Raw genomic sequence first — 20,228 nt, forward strand, 5'->3', positions numbered from 1 at the left:
AGGCATGTGTATGTATGTATGTATGTATGTATGCATGCATGTATGTATGTATGTATGTATGTATGTATGTATGTATGTATGTATGTATGTATGTATGTATGTATGTATGTATGTATGTATGTGTGTGTGTGTGTGTGTGTGTGTGTGTGTGTGTGTGTGTGTGTGTGTGTGTGTGTGTGTGTGTGTGTGTGTGTGTGTGTGTGTGTGTGTGTGTGTGTGTGTGTGTGTGTGTGTGTGTGTGTGTGTGTGTGTGTGCGCGCTAGCGTGCATGTGTATCTATCATGTTTGTGTTGGGTTAAAATGGAATCCTCAATGCATTCTTCAAACCGTCAACTGTCATTCAGCCAAAAGGTGATTTTAAAATAGATCCCTCCCTCTGAGATGCATGGGCGTATGACATTCAGATGTCTATGACAACACGCCAGAGTATCATAGACTGTGTGACAGTGTGCAGAGGGCAGTGCTGTGGGAGGGGACAGGAGGGGATGCGATGGGAAGGGACAGTCAATGGTAAATGGATTGCGTTCCTCGGCGGAAGTGTGCCACCTTGCCACAATAACAACCTCTCTCTGTCCCCTCAGCACGACCCTGTAGTCCTCTATCAGCACTGTAAAGCTACCATTAACACTGACCTCTGTACAATATCAAACAAGAATGATTTTCCGACACAGCCAACAGTGTCGAAAGAGCTCAGGGCCATCTTATGTCATTACTAGGGTCGGGAATACAGGCTGCAGCACAAAGTATCTGCTGTGGTCACTATAAACACATTCAGGTTCAAATGAAGTGTTACAGTGGAATATGGCCAGAACTCAAGGCTTCAGTCAATTTACTCCTCGGTTCAAATACTGGGCCAGAGATTCATCATAAGCATAGGACAAAGGTAACGTACCAAATCTTTTCCGTTACTATTTCAACAAGCACTGTGTTCAAATCTTTTCAGCATTTTTCAATGGGAAACACTCAAGGACGCTTGATAAGCCTTTCAAGCCGAGCCGGGGGGGCAGACAGAGACAGAGGGCCCCTCTGAGATAGCTAGACAGACAGACGCTGTAGGACAATCAAAACAATCTTGAGATGATAGCAGGCAAAAATAACCCTTTTTATTCAATTAAACCGCCAATGCCGGAACATCCAAGGTGAACAGCGGCCCCGCAGAACAGAACAGGCCTTCCTGGCTCTCCTTCTTTCTTTCCTATCTTCTTTCTCACTGTTCTTTTTCGTCGTCTCCTCTGCCTGCCTCTCGACTGTTTTCTATTGTGCTCAGTTTCCCTCCCGTGTCTGGCTGAGTGTAGAAGTCTAACAATGCCCAGCAGGCACACATAAAGTCATGTCTTTGTGCCAGAGCCACGAGTCTCTTCCCAACACCGGTGTTTACTGTTTACCTTCAATGGAGGAAAATGACATCTCTGAGTCTTTGATATGACTTGTTGATAAACAGATCAATGATTGCTGCTGAAAAAAAGAGAGGAAAGAAAGGGAGAATAGATAGAGCACTGCATTTACTAACAGGGCACAATGAACACACACTCCCAGCCCACCGTCGGTGGATCAATATTCCTGATAGATAAGAGCTCTGCAAACACCATTTAATAGAGATACTGGTGGCACACACACACACACACAAGTATAAAGGGGAAGAGTGAGAGAGAGAGAGAGAGAGAGAGAGAGAGAGAGAGAGAGAGAGAGAAAGAGAGAGAGAGAAAGAGAGAGAGATAATTAGCATTAACCAACCTTTAGTGATTTTACCCACAATTTTACCCGCTGCTACTAAGAGAGAGTGAGAGAAAGATAAAGAGTGAAAGAGAGAGAAAGGGACAAAGAAAATAGAAGATATGGTGTTTCTCTAACCCCAAGCACGTTTCATTATCCACTGGTTTGTACTTTCATTTATAGTGCTAGTTGTGTGTGTGTGTGTGTGTGTGTGTGTGTGTGTGTGTGTGTGTGTGTGTGTGTGTGTGTGTGTGTGTGTGTGTGTGTGTGTGTGTGTGTGTGTGTGTGTGTGTGTGTGTGTGTGTGTGTGTGTGTTTGTGTGTGTGTGTGTGTGTGTGTGTGTGTGTGCACGCATATATATTTGTGTGTATTTGTGAGTGCCTGTATGTGTTTTACTTGACATGCACCATTTGCAAGGCGCTCTAACCCCCATTCAATTTGAGCAGACATTCTGAGAACAACAACATGTCCAGCTAGGCCCTGGCTCTAAATGCACCTTGACAGCAAGAAGGAATAAGCTAGGGCTCGTTCTCCTCATAGCCAAACAGCCAACACATGATAGCCTAGCCTTCCACAAACGAAAACAGTATGAACGAAACAACTGGAGAAGAGCTATTGTACAGTAACACAGCTTAGTAGAGGACTATTGACTCCCTGTCTGTCTCCTGTCCATCTCCCAATGTGTGTCTGGGCCACAGAGCCCACCCATCACTGTCTGTCGCTCTCTGTTTATATTAAGACATAATCAATGGAAGAAGACAAGAGGCCTGGATAAGTGACTGGTTGAAAGGCTGTTTAGTGAAATCATTAACATACTGTACCGTAACATAGCGCCTATCTCAATTACTGTATGTGAGTGCACAAAGCCATCGATCACGTGACAATATTCATTTCTATGTGAATAACGCATCGAAGCCAAATGAAGTCAGTTAAGATGGCTTCTAATATGCAGTTTGAGCTACTCTGGAACTAGCTCAGTGCTGCCCCCTCTCATTGAGTAACTTGAGTTGAAGGCAGCCCGTGGTACTGCAGGCTGCCATTAGCAACTCAATTATCCTTATAACTTATTCTGTGTGCAATTTTTAAATAATCGGTTAAAGGACTGGTGTATTAGAAGCAATTATTGGTACCATGATTGTGTTAAAAAAATGTATTGACCACGATTATCGCCATTTTCCCTTTCACTATAAAGGGGGTCGGCCTTGAACTTTTGTCGCTTCAATGACAGGGGGCAGTCGTTCTCCCCTGGCATATCTATTGTAACTTGAGTAATGTCTTGTTCTGGTTGCAAACACGTGCGGACGGCAGACACTCAACGTCGTAAAACCGGAAATAATAAAACACAGTTGAGATTCAACTTGAAAAGCGTGTCCGTCGTCTCCCTGTTGCGTTCATAATATTTGACGAGGAGGAGAAAAGGCTAATCATCCAGGCATAAAGTGTATGGATGTACGGAGAATAGAGGTTGTAGTTGTCGTCAGATGTAAAAGGCTTCTATGCAAGGGGTGTGTGGAAATACACACGTTTTTAGGTGTTCGCTAGGTTAAGCGAAGCAAAGGAAGCTAGCTGTGTTTATGGACGTAACGCAATACAGGAAGTACTGCCAAACTGTATATGCCAATCTGTCAGTCAATCTCTTTCCCAAAAACAAACTGTGAATCACCCTCTCCCTGGAACTGAAATCTCCACCTCTCTCTCCCGAAACAACTCTTTATTTCTCCAACTCTTTGTTTCTCTACTCACTTCCCCAAAACAGTACAATGTTAGCCGTTACCATGTAGGATATTATGTCATTGAGACAATTTCATCATTATACAGAACTACCACTATGACACCACCTGTCCAACTGTCCAACAGCGCCAATGTCCGGGCCAAGCTCCAAAAAGGCTGCAGGCTGCAGTTGAAGCCTTCCTCAGCAATGTTCACTTTTGTTCTTTCCTCCTCTCTCTGGGACGAGAAGCCATCGTTTCTACTCCAGCGCGTCTCGAGGTGGCTTCATTAAAGATCCTATTTAAAATAATCACTTAGCCGCGCTATACAAGAGAGTGTCTACGTGTGTGTAGTAGCCTCAGTGTGTGTGTGTGTGTGTGTGTATGTGCTAGATCCTAACCCATGCAGCATAACAAATTAATTAAATTTGGCCCATCCTAATCCACCGTTAAAAGCATATATAAGCTACCCAGAGTCAGAGAGAAAGAAGAGAGCGAAGGATGGAGGGGTAGAGAGATGGACGACAAAGAGCAAGATACCCCAAAGGTTAACTAAAGAACACCAAGTTTCAAGTTTTATTAGTCGTATGTACGGGATACACATGGTATACATCGTCCAATGAAATGCTTTCTTGCAGGTTCCTTCTCGACAACGCAACAACAATAAGAAACAGTAACAAATAATAATACGAACATGAAGTAAATGTCAGTAGAACAGAATAAATATTTTAGCATAAGTATCATACAGGAAGGCACAATTTATAGTTCAATATCTACAAGTGCGTTGGAGAAGGGGGGTGTATAAATTGAGCAGAATAATAGCAGCAGTTGTGATGTGTGCTAAGAGGCGGAGAATTAGAGAAGTGTTCAGCAGTCTGATGGCTTGTAGATAGAAACTCTCTGAGCCTGTTGGTATCGGCTCATGCTTCGGTAGCGTCTGCCTGACGGTTAGGGAGAGAACAGCTCCTGGCTGGGGTGTCTGGGGTCCTTCCTTGATGATGACCTGGTTTTCTGGTTGAATATTATTCATCTGAGTGCAAAACCTCAATGTTCAGTGAACAATAAACTCTTAAGGCTGTTGTATGGGTGTGATTTGCAACCCGCGTGGCTCGTATGAGAGGAAATCGATGCCTTTAACACCGATTGTAGCTGCTATCTCAATTTCAAATATGCATCAGAGGCAGCACTCACTTATCTTTGATTGATTCGCGTTCCTGCTGGGCTCTGAAATGGCCTCGTTGGATTGCACCTCTCTACATAATCATCATCACTAACACCGCCACAAAGTCATAATTCTGGCTAAACCCCACCCATTTCTACAATTTCTAACCCTAATCTTAACCCTAACCTTAACCACACTGCTAACCTTATGTCTAACCCTAACCTTAAATGAAGACCAAAAAGTGATGTTAGCATTTTTATTGTCTGGCCCTGAATGTCAAATAACAGCCAATCAGAGAAGACAGTGGTAACAACACAAGCACCTTTTAACCCAGTTGGCCTGCTCACCTGAAATCTGCTTCCTCTCTCTGTTCCTCTCTGCCGCCCGCCGCGCTGTAACTGGTGCCTGACATCTGAGTGTACTGTATGATTTGATCTGTTAATTAATTCACGCACTCTTCCTGGATATTAAAAGCCTTCTGATGCGGACACGGAGAGAGGGGGGGGGGGGGGGGTGAGCAGCATGGAAGAGATGGAGACAAAGGGAGTATTAGAGAGTGGGGGGAGAGGACGAGAGGAAAAAGAGGGAGAGAGAGAGACAGGAAAGGGAGGGTGGAGAGACAAAGAGAAAGAGGGAGGGGGAGAGAAATACAGAAAGAGGGATGAAGAGAGAGAGAGATACATTGATGAATAAACATGAACAGCTCCAGAGTTTTGTTCACCCAGAGATGAGGGTCAGAGTGTGTTCCACTGTAGTAGGTAGTTGGACTGTATCACCTGTATAGACAGGGGACTATGCCACGGCATGCCAGGTAGTTACAGGAAGTCAAGCAGTTATGCTTGTTGACATACATACTGTGCACACTGCTCCACAGCAGAACATCTCTACATCACACACACACACACACACACACACACACACACACACACACACACACACACACACACACACACACACACACACACACACACACACACACACACACACACACACACACGCAAGAATACAGACACAATGACATAAACATGACAGTACACACACCACAAATGTATGCACAAATGCACTAATAAAGATTGCTTAAATGAGAAAATGGTAAATAAATGTAATATTGTGACTAATTTATATATATTTTTAAAAACCAGTAGGAAGGATGAAGCCGTCATTATCAGGTCAAAGTAAGAGCCGATATTTGTTTTTCGATGTTCAATTAAATTCCGTTGTTGTACTGTAGAAATTATTATTAGATGAATGGACAGATCATTAAACACATTCACACAAAAGCAGCTCAAACAGTCTTTATACCCCAAAGGAAACCTTTCCCAAAAGGCATTGCAGTTCATTAAATCGATACATGTCTGAGCACATGCTGCACTGGAATCCAATGTCAAATCCTTCAAACTTTATTTAAACAAACAGGTGGAAAACAAAGTAGGGAAGAATCTAATTGTAATACCCCTCACTCCGGGAAGCCTCCATACATTGATATATGATATAATATGTAATATAATATGATATATGATATAACATGTATCAATGATATGGATAGAGTAAGAAAGATGTCTGTGCCTGTATGACTCCATATAGGAATGTGAGTATGATTCCACATGACACAGGGACATGAGTCCCAGCATTACCACAGAGCATTACCATAATTATGTCATCGCAACAATAGTTAAAAGTAAATCATCCTCATCTGCCAATTCCATTCCACTCCGTTCGGGTACGTGGTCAACTGAACCGTCGCCTCTCCTGTCATAGTTCAGCCTCTCTTGTCATAGTCCCATGCTATGACATGGTTGGTCACATGGCGGGAGTGTGTGGCGCGTGATGAGCAGAACTGCACATTTGCCACCGTCTGCGACATAATTGGGCATCTACTCCGTCACGTGACTTTGAAAGTATCTGGCCATTTATGACTGATGTTTTCGACACTCATCTAGTTGATTCATCTCATTTCCTAGATGAAACAGGCACATCCCCGACAACATCTAGCATGGGTTAATCAGAAATATTTGTTAACCGTCTGCTGGTTTGCTTTCTCAATCTAGCTCAGTAACCTTGTTTCCCAGGTCTAAACCAGTCACTAATCAACCAACCATTCAGAGACAACAATCATGAAAACCGGCAGACACTGAAGCCCCCCAGGTCTCAAGTCAACCAGCCCTATATTAAAGGGAAATGTCACTAGAGTCAACCACCCCAATATTAAAGGGAAATGTCACTAGAGTCAACCACCCAAATATTAAAGGGAAATGTCATTAGAGTCAACCAGCCCAATATTAAAGGGAAATGTCACTAGAGTAAACTGGCCCAATATTAAAGGGATGTGTCATTAGAGTCAACCAGCCCAATATTAAAGGAAAATTACACTAGAGTCAACCAGCCCTATATTAAAGGGAAATGTCACTAGAGTCAACCTGCACTATATTAAAGGGAAATGTCACTAGAGTCAACCGGCCCAATATTAAAGGGAAATGTCACTAGAGTCAACCGGCCCAATATTAAAGGGAAATGTCACTAGAGTCAACCAGCCCAATATTAAAGGGAAATGTCACTAGAGTCAACCGGCCCAATATTAAAGGGAAATGTCACTAGAGTCAACCACCCCAATATTAAAGGGAAATGTCACTAGAGTCAACCACCCAAATATTAAAGGGAAATGTCATTAGAGTCAACCAGCCCAATATTAAAGGGAAATGTCACTAGAGTAAACTGGCCCAATATTAAAGGGATGTGTCATTAGAGTCAACCAGCCCAATATTAAAGGAAAATTACACTAGAGTCAACCAGCCCTATATTAAAGGGAAATGTCACTAGAGTCAACCTGCACTATATTAAAGGGAAATGTCACTAGAGTCAACCGGCCCAATATTAAAGGGAAATGTCACTAGAGTCAACCAGCCCAATATTAAAGGGAAATGTCACTAGAGTCAACCGGCCCAATATTAAAGGGAAATGTCACTAGAGTCAACCGGCCCAATATTAAAGGGAAATGTCACTAGAGTCAACCACCCCAATATTAAAGGGAAATGTCACTAGAGTCAACCGGCCCAATATTAAAGGGAAATGACACTAGAGTCAACCAGCCCTATATTAAAGGGAAATGTCACTAGAGTCAACCTGCACTATATTAAAGGGAAATGTCACTAGAGTCAACCGGCCCTATATTAAAGGGAAATGTCACTAGAGTCAACCGGCCCTATATTAAAGGGAAATGTCACTAGAGTCAACCGGCCCTATATTAAAGGGAAATGTCACTAGAGTCAACCTGCACTATATTAAAGGGAAATGTCACTAGAGTCAACCGGCCCTATATTAAAGGGAAATGTCACTAGAGTCAACCGGCCCTATATTAAAGGGAAATGTCACTAGAGTCAACCGGCCCTATATTAAAGGGAAATGTCACTAGAGTCAACCGGCCCTATTTTAAAGGGAAATGTCACTAGAGTCAACCGGCCCTATATTAAAGGGAAATGTCACTAGAGTCAACCGGCCCTATTTTAAAGGGAAATGTCACTAGAGTCAACCGGCCCAATATTAAAGGGAGATGTCACTAGAGTTAACCTAATAGACTACAGTATATTGAAGGGAAATGCCACAATTTTTCTAATTCATATTCATCATCTCCAGCACCACCCCAACATCAACATATGTGAAAATGACGCGTTTTTTTAATAAAAAAAGATTGAGGAAGATAAGAGTTTCCAAGAACATCATCAGCCAATTAGTAGACAATTAGTAGGTAACGTAATGAACATGAGGGGAGACAGAGAGCTGGTTTCAAGCGCAGGGCACAGCAGGTGTTTATTGTAAATGACCACAGGAGGTGGCGGGTAGCTGGGTCCAGGGGCAGGCAGAAGGTCATACACATTAGAAGGCAGGTAGCTGGGTCCAGGGGCAGGCAGAAGGTCATACACATTAGAAGGCAGGTAGCTGGGTCCAGGGGCAGGCAGAAAGTCATACACAGCAGGAGGCAGGTAGCTGGGTCCAGGGGCAGGCAGAAGGTCATACACAGGAGGAGGCAGATAGCTGGGTCCAGGGGCAGGCAGAAGGTCATACACATTAGAAGCCAGGTAGCTGGGTCCAGGGGCAGGCAGAAGGTCGTACACAGCAGGAGGCAGGTAGCTGGGTCCAGGGGCAGGCAGAAGGTCATACACAGGAGGAGGCAGGTAGCTGGGTCCAGGGGCAGGCAGAAGGTCATACACAGGAGGAGGCAGGTAGCTGGGTCCAGGGGCAGGCAGAAGGTCATACACAGGAGGAGGCACATAGCTGGGTCCAGGGGCAGGCAGAAGGTCATACACAGGAGGAGGCAGGTAGCTGGGTCCAGGGGCAGGCAGAAGGTCATACACAGGAGGAGGCAGGTAGCTGGGTCCAGGGGCAGGCAGAAGGTCATACACAGGAGGAGGCAGGTAGCTGGGTCCAGGGGCAGGCAGAAGGTCATGCACAGGGGGTCCAAAAGGGCAACAGTACAGGCAGGGAAAAGGCTAGCAATGTAGTCCGGGAGATCAGGCAATATGTAGATAACAGGAAATCCAATAGGCTAAAGTACAGGCAAGGAATAGGCAAAAAGCATTCGATAGTGAGGCAGGCAAAAACTATAGTGCTCGGGAGGAGTAAATCATGGAGAAAACCAGCGCTCCAAAAGAAGTATGTCACAAAACAAGCAATACCTCAGTGATGGGGTGCAAAGAACTGAACTAAATAGTGTGTGTTAATAACATAAAGGTGTGTGAACAGGTGATTAGAATGCAGGTGACTAGGATCTGGAGAGTGAGTTGCGTTCAGGGGATCTAGGGGTTTGAGAGTGTAAGCTGGAAAGTGGGCTGGAAAGTGAGCTGCGTTCAGGGGATCTACCTCTTTGAGGGTGTGAGTTGGAAGCCTACTCATAATTGGTCAAAATCACACAAATAAGATAGATGATGTGATTGAAAGACTTGTCTTCCTCTATCTTCTTTACTACAAAACTTAAACGCTCAATTTTCACATATATTGATGTTGGGGTGGTGCGACATGAGATGATGAATATGAAGATGAACAATTTTGAAGTTTCCCTTTAACCCTTTAAGCTCTGTTTATCCAGGTGGCCACACCAGTTCGTGAATAATTACATGGCTGTTATTGCATGTCTCCTCCCAGGCATACTGATCCAAAGTCAGCCAATAATGAGTGCAACCTAAGTCCGGCTCCATATTGGGCTCGAGACAGGCTCAGTACAGGATGAAACCTGGGGCAGGGTCCCTACCAGGCTCCCGACATAGTAATGAGAGTCCTGATCATGCCTGTAACCCTTTTGTGACTCCAACAGACTTGACCTCTAATCCCTGACCCTCCCCATGTGACTACTGAGTTCCTAGGAGCTATAATCCTTACGGGACCCTAGAGACAAATCGTATTTTATATGGCCTCCTATTAGAATGAGTCTATGGCCTTGAGTAGCATCATGCATAACCAACCTATACTATGTGTGCAACACCTTCAGCAAGCAACAAATGGTTGTCCATTGAAGCTGCAAATCCTCATGGGGCTAGGCATCCCATTCAGTCAACTGCACATATCAGAGGGTCCACATTGAGCCCTTGATTAAGGGAAAAAGGTGTCTCATTTAGTGAGTCTGCTGACTTGCCTCTCTCCCTCTGTCATTGCCCATCTTTCACTCTTCCTCTCTCCTCTGTCAGTCTATTAGTGGCTCTCCCTCTCTCCTTCACTCATTCTCTCCTCTGCATCTCCAGTAGTGACAGATGCTTCAGTAATGGATGCCGTTTGACAGTGAATAAGCCAATTAGAATGGCAGTGATTTAATTGGCCCTGGACGCTTTCACTAAATCCACAAACGAGTCAATTAGTGGGACCGTGAGGGGCCACGGGGCCAGAAGCAGGACAAGGGGGTTAAGCTGTGACACTGATTCAAGTTATTCAAGTTACACATTCTATAACCACTGTGGTTATTTGTTGACCTTGCTGGTCATCTATGAACACTTGATTAATGATTAATTAAAGTTGTCCACCTCCCAATCACTGATACACACAGACAAAGGCAGAGACACACACACACACACACACATTTACACACACACACACACACACAAAACACACACACACACACACACACACACACACACACACACACACACACACACACACACACACACACTGCCTCTCTTCCCGGGGATAGCCAAACCACGGAAGTCTGCATGGACACGCAGTGTACACAGTACAATATGAATCCCTGGGCAACTGCACCACAGGAGCCAGACCTTATATAGCATGATACTGCAGGTCAGAGACAGGCTGGGGATTTGAGAGAGCTAGCAACAGTAAGAGGCTGAGGTATACTTCAGCAATAAGGCCTGAGGGTGTGTGGTATATGGACAATATACCACGGGAAAGGGCTGTTCTTACACACGACGCAACACAGAATGCTTGAATACAACCCTTAGCCGTGGTATATTGGCCATATACCACAAACCCCCAAGGTGCCTCATTGCTATTATAAACTGATTAACAGCATAATAAGAACAGTACAAATAAATGTTTTGTCATGACCCGTGGTATACAGTCTGATATACCATGGCTCGAACCACTAAGTTTATAATGGTGAATTTGGTGCAGCCAGTGATATTGCTAAAGTATATGGGTGCATTGAGCAACGTGGAGTGCTGCAGTGTGCTCATAAAAGACACAGCAGTGAGAGAAAACTCATACTGCTCTCTGCTGTGACTTCTTATCTCTCTCTCTCTCTCTCTCTCTCTCTGTGTCTCTGTGTCTCTCTCTTTCTTTCTCTCTGTCTCTCTCTCTCTCTGTCTTGCCACCTTTATCTCACTCCCTCTCTTTGCCCTTTCTCCAAATATCCCTATGACCTTTTCCTTCTCTTTCTCTATATCTCTTTCCCTCCCTCCTTCTCTCTCTTTTACCTGCTTCACTGAGCACACCTCCCTCCCCTCCCCTGCTCCCTGCAGTTCCCAGCCACAGATCCATCCCTGTCTCTGGTTCCCTGGCAAGGTAATGAGACATTAAAGAACGATAGCCTACGTCTGCTTAAGAGCTATGTCCTTGCTCAATCTACCAAAACACTCCTCGCACGCATGTACGAGCACACACACACACACGCACACACACAGACACACACATTTGAGGGAATTGTAGGGAGTTTTAAGGATATGAGTACTGGACATGTATTTCTTTTTGATAATTCTGTCCAGGGCATTTTTATCATACACTCGATTCATCCAATGACTTTGTGTAAGGCACTGGGCCAATGCAATAGAATAGAAACAGATGACTGTGTGTTCGTACTCTCAAACAAAGGCTAATGCAGCTGTGTAGTCACCACCTGTCAAGCCCTGGGCACAGTAAACACAGACTGGCCTCAGGTACTGCCATCGCCCGCACCCACGAACAGACACACACACTGGCACTGCAGCCAGAAACACACCACACACAGTAACCAGCTGATTGACACATTGGCAAAACGAAGAAGTGAGGCTTCTATTATGAGCCAACAGAATGGTTTCTGGTTATGGATGAGAGCTTGGATGTGTATCAGTGAGGTTACTGTGTCTGTGTGTGAGAGAAGGTTGCTTTTCTTCCCTGAATTTCTTTGTCTTAGGCCTATCTCATTAACAGAAAGGCCAAGACACACACACACAAACACTCACAGAAAGAACGAACCACTCCTACTGCGTCAGCCATTAGCTCAGTGGTGAGTGTGAACCAGTAATTGCATTTTGTTATTGATATCATCCGATCTGACAGTGGGGACATGCTACTACACAAACTACACACGATGAGGTGTGGCAATCTATTCCTCTACCTCTTTCTCTTAGCCACTATTTTCTCTCCATCTCTCCCCTTCTACACATGCAATTACAGAATAAAGTAATCAGAGCACAACAGGCCTTCCAATCAAATTCACTGGGAGACACATATAGACAAACTGTCAGGCAATAGGCTCAATAATGAACAAAACAAACCAATCAAATAGAGAAATACCAGCTCTTGACCTATGAGTAATTGAGCCTGGTGAAATCTATCATGTTAACTATGACGCTGCCACTCCACGTTTGTGTTCATGAGCCGAATGGACTTCAACGGCGCTGTGATCAAAGCGTCAGACGTGGGTTTTAGCGCTCCATTTGCTTACCACTTTAGAGGCTGATCCACACCCGTGAACTGTTGGCTGGGAAAGTAACCGCAATGCTGGAGCACGCAATGCTGAAGAGAGCCGTAGCGCTTCGTTTCAGCACCATGGAGAGCGCACTGTACTGCACTGCCATGCTTGCCGCTCCGCTTCAGCACCACGGAGAGCGCAGTGCAACTGCTATGCTTGCGGCTCTGTTTCCCCAAGGCGCGCAACTCTCTTTTTCAACACCATCGAGAGCGCACAATAGGCTTCTACTGCACAGCGCAGGTGGGAGAAATCAGCAAAGGCATCAATGAACAGTAGCCCCAGGACTCATTTTAATGAATGGGTGTACACATCAACAGCAATAGATGCCTCTTGCACAGATTAGACTGCAGCTCTGCAGCTGTTGCCACTTTTCAAACTGAGTATGGCTAGAGAGATGGGCTGTGTGAGAGAAATCTATTGCAGTATATTCTGATTTAAATATTGTCATTGATCTCTCTCTGCTCCTCCCATGTTTTCTATGTATAGCTCTCTTCATTTGACTGTGTTGAAGAGGTGTGAATCTTAATGATGAGAACTGCTGCAGTGGTTATGATATGATGACATCATAGGCCTTCAGCTTGGCCTGTGAATAAGGAAAATGCCTCTGAGGACTTTGAATGTGAATGTTATTGTGAATGCCCTAAACCGTTCACGTGAAGGTCTTTCATGTAAATCGGGATTTAGGCAGGCCTCTGAGCCATTTACCCAACCTTCCATTCACACTGCAGCTGCGTAGAGAGAACACACTCAAACGAGAGAGCAACAGCAAACCAATGATACTGATTTAGGGTTGACACGACAACATACCTCCTGAGCATGTGACCACACATCTACACTGTATGGTAAGCTGGACCAGCACCTACCCCAGAGTTGTCATGGTGACGATGGTGTACCAGAAGGCTGCTGGGATGCTGGTGAACTTGCTGGCTGAGGAGCCCTTCTCAGCATAGAACATGACAGTGGCGAAGATGATGATGGCCATGGTGAGGGAGAAGAGCAGGAAGCCCAGCTCCGAGGCGCAGCTCTTCAGCGTGTAGCCCAGGATGCGCAGCCCCGCAGAGTGGCGGGAGAATTTGAAAATCCTGAAAACGCGGAAGACCCTCAGGGTGACGAAGGCCCCGCTGACGTCCTCGTTGTCCGTCATGACCAGGCCGATGTAATAGGGCATAATGGCCACCACATCGATGACGCTCATCACACTCTTGATGAAGTTCCAGCGGCTGGGCGCCGCCATTAGACGCAGTAGGTACTCCACGGTGAAGATCATGACGCAGGCCGTATCCAGACAGAAAAATGCCAAGGCGTACCGCTCCCCGCACGACACCTGTTTGACCCGATTTGGCAAAGTCCCGCACGGGACCGTCTCCACCACGTTGGCCATCACGGAAACAGCAATGAAGAAGCCGGTGACATAATAAAACACCAGGGCCATGGTGCTCGTGTGGGGGTTCTCGAAGGCCCGCCACATGGTTTCTCGGAATGTCATATCCGGCGGGACCATATCGTTCTGGTTCTCGCTGTCCTCGTCATCCTGGATCCTTTCCTGGTTCTCCCGCCGCCGGTCCTTGTACTCTTCATAGCAACAGTCCCCTATGATCTCCGGTATGATCCCAAAGAAGGCCAGCTCCTCATCGTAGGCCGAGATGCACTCCTGGCGCGGGTAGTGCAGCTTCCCGGTACGGTAGAAGTTCAGAATGTGTCTGAAAATATCCGGGTCACGGTCGAAAAAGTATTCGTTTGTCTCCTCGTGGAAGAAAAATTCCCGCTCCGTGCTGCCCAGTAAAGTGTCCGGGTACCGCTCCAATGTATTCCGCCACGTCTGGAATTTCTGTCCGCTGACATTGAGCAAGATGAGCCCGTCCTGCTTCCGCCGGTTGTCCGGCGGGGGCGTCGGCATGGGCGCACTGGCTACCGGCATCCATCCTATAGCAGCCGCCCGGGCAAAGGGTAACCACGCCGCCACTCCCGTTGCCATGGTGACCCACTGTGTGAGACCCGGTCCCGGTGAAGAGCTCTCGACGCTCTGGTGGGCGATCACAAAACCACAGCGCGGCGAGAAGACATCTGGAGAGGCAGGAAAATAACCCAAGCATTAGCCTACTCATAGGCTACACTGTGACATATCATGCATGGCTGAAATTAATAAATCGTCCACAGGCTGTTCATTCGGTTTCCTTCTGAAACTCAATAAATAATAACATCTAAATGCATTGCACAGACATGTCCCACGTATAGCCCCACTGTCTTCGATAGTGGATGTAAAAGCGTGAGAACGAGTAGTCACTGAACCAATATTTAGCAGTAGAACATACATGATTAAACGGCAATAGTCTGGGAATTGAAAGCACACACAACAAACGAGTAATGTAGCCTTCTCACCTCTGCGTAAAAGTGACTTGTTTGAAAAATAAAGCTTTCCGTTCTCTTTCTAATATAAAACAATCCTCTCTGCACACAAAAGTATCCAGAAAATTCTCCCCTTGGCAAAAGGGTGGAAACGAACCAGGAACAAGTTCAGAACGGGAGTTATTCCGTGCTCCAAACACGGGAAAAGACTTGGCTCCAGTCATACAAGGACATTCTCGAGCGCTTTCTCTCAGCCAAACAACACCCGGAAGCTCAGCTCGCGCCTCCCGCTTCTTTTTCACTCCTAGAGCTCGAGCTCTTCAAGAAAAGCGCAACTGTGATCCTCTTCGGAGACCAATGACTGTATGGACCGAGTCCACATCGACAACTGTGCTCTGTGTTCGCAGCTGATGCGCGAAAGGACATAAAATCACACACACACGCGCGCGCGCTCACCACAGACACACACAAATGCACAAGTGTGCTACAAACATAACACAAGCTGCGGCTCCAGCTGCGGAGGCAACCGTTGAATAATTACATAATAACCACTAGAGAGAGAAGGGGAGAGAAGGGGGGATCAATAACCGAATTTGCAGAATTGTTGAAGGAGAGCAACAAATATGGAAGTTGTTGGCTCGGTTGCCTCTACTCTCCCCCACTCTCACTGATGTGCAGCTGCGCCGAAAACCCAAGTTCCTCTCCCCAGTTCGTTGAGGGCGTGTGAAGTGCTCCGGGCATTATTTAACTTCTGTGTAATCAAATGGAGCGCTCCTCCTTGATGCCTTGCGGATACCCGGTTATGCACGCCCGTGTCAACATTAACCAAATATCTTTCTGAAACGGACTCTGTACCACACCGTCCTGACAGAGTAGTATCACATCAAATCAATAGCCTGCAATACATTGCGCATAACAGGAGATTTGACTGAAAGTGTATTTGCAGGTGGTTGCTAATACACAGGCCGGCATTCCAACCTCCTTGTCTCTGGGCACTGTCACTGATGCTCAGCCGGAGCACCGCTAGATGGAGACAGTTTTCAGGTGAGAGGGGAGCCCCAATGAGCAAGAGGGAGGAGTGGAGCGCACCTCAGTCGGGGTATATGTTCTCCCCCTCAGCACTCAGTAGATGTCCACCGAGACTTTATAGACGTCATTAACACGATGGATGTATGTCATTGTCTAGCGCAGTGAGCATTGACCCTCACCCGACAGCACTCATCTATGGAGAAGACACTCAAACCCCCGAGGAGAAGCTGTAGGGTGGCAGGTATCCTAGCGATGTGCCCTTGAGCAAGGCACTTAACCATAATTTGCTCCAGGGGTACTATGGCCGACCCACTAAAACAACACATGATGTATGTGACCATAAAAACATCTATTTAGTCCGCTGGGGCCCTAGAAGCCCAGGCAGGCCACTCCATAGTAATCTTTAATTACTATATGTGTTGAAGTAATCGACACATGAGTTATGGTGAAGCCTTACAGTGCTTCAACCCTGGGATGCATATTATTCTTCCAGATCAACATGTATATTGCGCATCACAGAGACCACGGGCGGCCCCCTCGTTCAAAGGGAAACATGGTATCATTGGGGCAAAGGAGGGCGTGCCATGCATTCCAAGTTTTGAATCATGCTGGCACTTGTATAATACAATGGGCACACAACCTTGGCCTGAACCCCGATAGTGAAATAACTGAATTGATTGCCAACCCTGATGCAGCGCATGCACACTAAAATGACTTGGTGATACTGACATGAAATTGTTCATTAATTTCCCAATTTTAGTCGTGCTGGGGATTTGGGTCGGTTGGTAATAGGGTCTTTGATTTCCAAATGCAGTAGCGTGTATTCATGGATGACAAGAAAAGCCAGACTTCCCCCCAAAATGGACAAAAAAATAATAATAAAATAATAAACAAAAATGTGTCTTTCTTCTCTGTGTTTCATAATGTTCCTCCAATTTGCAAGAGGCTGAACGTATCTCCCAGGAGAAAGCACACGAGGGAGCGAAACAGCGCCACTCTGTCTCTCTACGCGTAGGCCATATTTCTGATACCGTCTGGTCCATTCGGGTATGACATTGTTGCCGCCTGTAACATGGAATGCATGTAAAGCCAGTGAGCGTTTTGCCTCCCTTGATAAAACAATATATAACACATTTGCCAATCAGCGTTGAGCTAAACTGAGCGAGCTCAACTGTGAATGGTCCACCAAAAGTCCTGTCAAATCCCATTGAGAGCATACATCATTGACAGAAACAACTTGAATTGTTGCATCTCGTGGTGTTGTTGTCCTCCGGTGGCTAGCTAGCTAGCTACAATTGTCCCTTTCCTAAATTAGCCACGGATGGAGACAGAGATTTAGACTTGTGGTTAAACTTAATTGTCCGTACTGACCAATGATTATAATGACGTTTCTTATCCAACCATTAATTCATACATTGTTGTGCCCCATGGCCTGAGAGGATGGAAGTTCAATATGTAGCTAGATGTAGAAGGCTAATGTTAACTAGCTAACGTTGCCCCTGATTGTAAATTAGGCTAGGGAACAAGCATTTTAGCCAGGTAGCCTAGGACAACAAATAATACAAGCTGCACTGTATGACAGAGAGATTGACGTTTAGTCAATATGAAAGAGAGGAGGAGGACATTGTCGTTTCTCTACAAGTAGGGTGAGTCAACATGTTTTTCTACTCGATGAACGTTCAAAGGGAAACACACGCATACAAATCAGAACCATGGACAGCCACATCATATTTAGATGACTTTGATTGGGCTAAATCGCTTTTGGTATCTTGTCGTTATCACTGTATTAGACTAAGAAGAAGTGATTTGGTGATGTTGAAATGGTGCTGGAGGAGGTAGCTCCTGTTTTCTTTGCGCCTTGTGATAATTCTCTGTGGTTATAAACCTATAGTTTTTTAGTTGTCCGAAAATGTCATAAACATGAACTTGCTTGACCATGCTGTATGTTATGTAACTGTCTGTTACAGAGGTTGCTATCCGGTTTTGTGATAAAACAAAGGTGTGGTTGAATGTATATGCCTTGAGGCATATGAATAAACAGATTATTTAGTAAACAACGCAATTATCCCAACACGTAGGTTCTAAAATAGCTTTTTTTTGGCAGGGGGCTTGGCTACCCCAGTGATTTTACCCACGCACGGCAACTGCCCAAATGCTCCCCACACCATGCTGAACCGAGGCTCTCTCGTGCTCCCACCTCTTTTGCCAAGTTTACTTAGCTTGCTAGCCAGGATGCCTGCGCCCTTCTGGTTCAACAAAACGGTGCGTGTCTTACCGCCCTACGCCTCTAATTAATTATCTTGCGGGCGGCCTCTTGATACCAACCAATTCCAAAATAACACCGATTGCACATTGTCACGTTTTGAAAATATGAGAGAGAGAGAGAGGAAATGATTGTGCAGCCCTGGCTATGCGGATATTGTGCTAAGAGAAATTCAGGACCTTGGAGAACACAACACATCTATTTGGCTACTGCAAAAGCCACAGAGGGACGGTGGGATAGGCAAGCTTCTACCTCCCTGTTTAATAGGCTACGTTTCTCACAGCCCCAAAATGATACAAACCTAAGAAGAAAAGACTATACTTCCACAGTAATGTAACGCATCTTTAGCTTACTTTAATCATAGTTGTAACAGGATGTTTAGAGGGCAGTTTTATTCTAGTAATGCTGATTGTCCGAGGGTAATAGAAAAAGGGGGATATAAATTGAAAGCAAATGAAAATGAATCAAAACCACTAAACTGTCATTATCTAGCCTACAGATACATTCAACATTTGATTTTTTGTTGTTGAAGCTTGAACAAAAATACAGATGAACTTTTAAACCATATAAGACCCGCACACTACCCCCCCGTGAAAGACTCAGTAATTATATGATCTATGTCTGAGGTGAGATGACCATGTTCTAGAGACATTAACCCTTTACTATTGACATACAACAATCCAGCCAAGAGTTTTGCGTCGGCATTATGGTGACTTAGTGATGCTTTAGCGGTTGAGAGGATCGCTGTTCTGTGTGGTTATGATGCTGTGAGGCTGTCGTCACCATGGTTACTGGTGTGAAGCTATGTTGGACCCATGGGCTGTGTCTTTTGAGCTGTCTATACCATTGTATACATTTTTTTAATTTTTTTTATTTAACCTTCATTTAACCAGGAAAAGCCCATTGAGACCCAGAGTCTCTTTTTCAAGGGAGACCTGGCCAAGAAGGCAGCAACAATCAATACATTACATCATTAAAACATACAACAATACAAAACAACAACATGATCCAGCCTAAAAAAAGGCATTTACACTCCTCCGTAACAGTCCCCCATGAATATTTAAAATTCATTCAGTGGCACTAACATATCTAAATGAAGCATGGATTGTAGATTGAATGAATAGAACAGAGTTGGAAGCTCTAAGCCTGGATATTTGACTGGTAAACTCCTGGGTATACTTGCAATGGCTGCCTGGTATTATGATGCAATAATTTCAATGGTCATGAAGAATGTTCATTCAAATGATGTTAACTGATGTGGCTCATGCAATGGAATGCATTTTTTTGTAATGTCAGTTGACTTGATTTAACAAATCACAGCACAGATTGATGGGTACACTTCCTGCTTTGTTCCTACGGGTGCACCCGTCAGTCCACCCGTTGTGCCATCATTGACTTGAATGGGGATGCCTGTTCTATTCATTCTATTTCTATTGTCCATACTGTACACTGTACATACTGGGTGCGTTCATAAATTCACTCTGGCTATCTGTTCGTAAATGTACTCTGGCTATCTACTCCTATTTCAGAGCACTCTCATCTGAGTGTGCCAGAGTGCAGAATAACTGATGAATTCAACGGGTGTTGAGCGTTCAAAAACGTCCGTAAAGCCGGCAAAAAAGCGTTATTAAAATGTTGCCAGCAGCACCGTTACAGTCACCAATGCTCTGTATAACATGAAAACAGCCTAACCAGCTCTGCAAGAGTGTGTAAAATGGTCAGAGTGAGGTGTTCTCTCATTTGTTTCTGGAGGTTGCTAGCAAGTTAGCCAACATTAGCCAGTTAGCTTGGGTGCTTGACTGCCGTGGTGAGGTCATAACGCTCGGATCAGCTCTACTC

At 45.1% G+C, this 20,228-nt stretch overlaps 1 protein-coding gene across 1 annotated transcript in view; it reads right to left on the reverse strand.

Moving 5' to 3' along the window:
- Positions 1-14,788, reverse strand: part of kcnd2 (potassium voltage-gated channel, Shal-related subfamily, member 2) — a 115,640-nt gene extending 100,852 nt beyond the window's left edge. Inside the window, exon 1 of the mRNA XM_065008422.1 lies at positions 13,615-14,788. Coding sequence (XP_064864494.1) covers positions 13,615-14,726 — 1,112 coding nt within the window. The 5' untranslated portion in view covers positions 14,727-14,788. The remainder of the gene's footprint in view (positions 1-13,614) is intronic.
- Positions 14,789-20,228: the final 5,440 nt, after the last annotated feature.

The sequence above is a fragment of the Oncorhynchus nerka genome, linkage group LG23 (genome assembly GCF_034236695.1).
Source record: "Oncorhynchus nerka isolate Pitt River linkage group LG23, Oner_Uvic_2.0, whole genome shotgun sequence".
In the NCBI taxonomy this organism is placed as follows: domain Eukaryota; kingdom Metazoa; phylum Chordata; class Actinopteri; order Salmoniformes; family Salmonidae; genus Oncorhynchus; species Oncorhynchus nerka.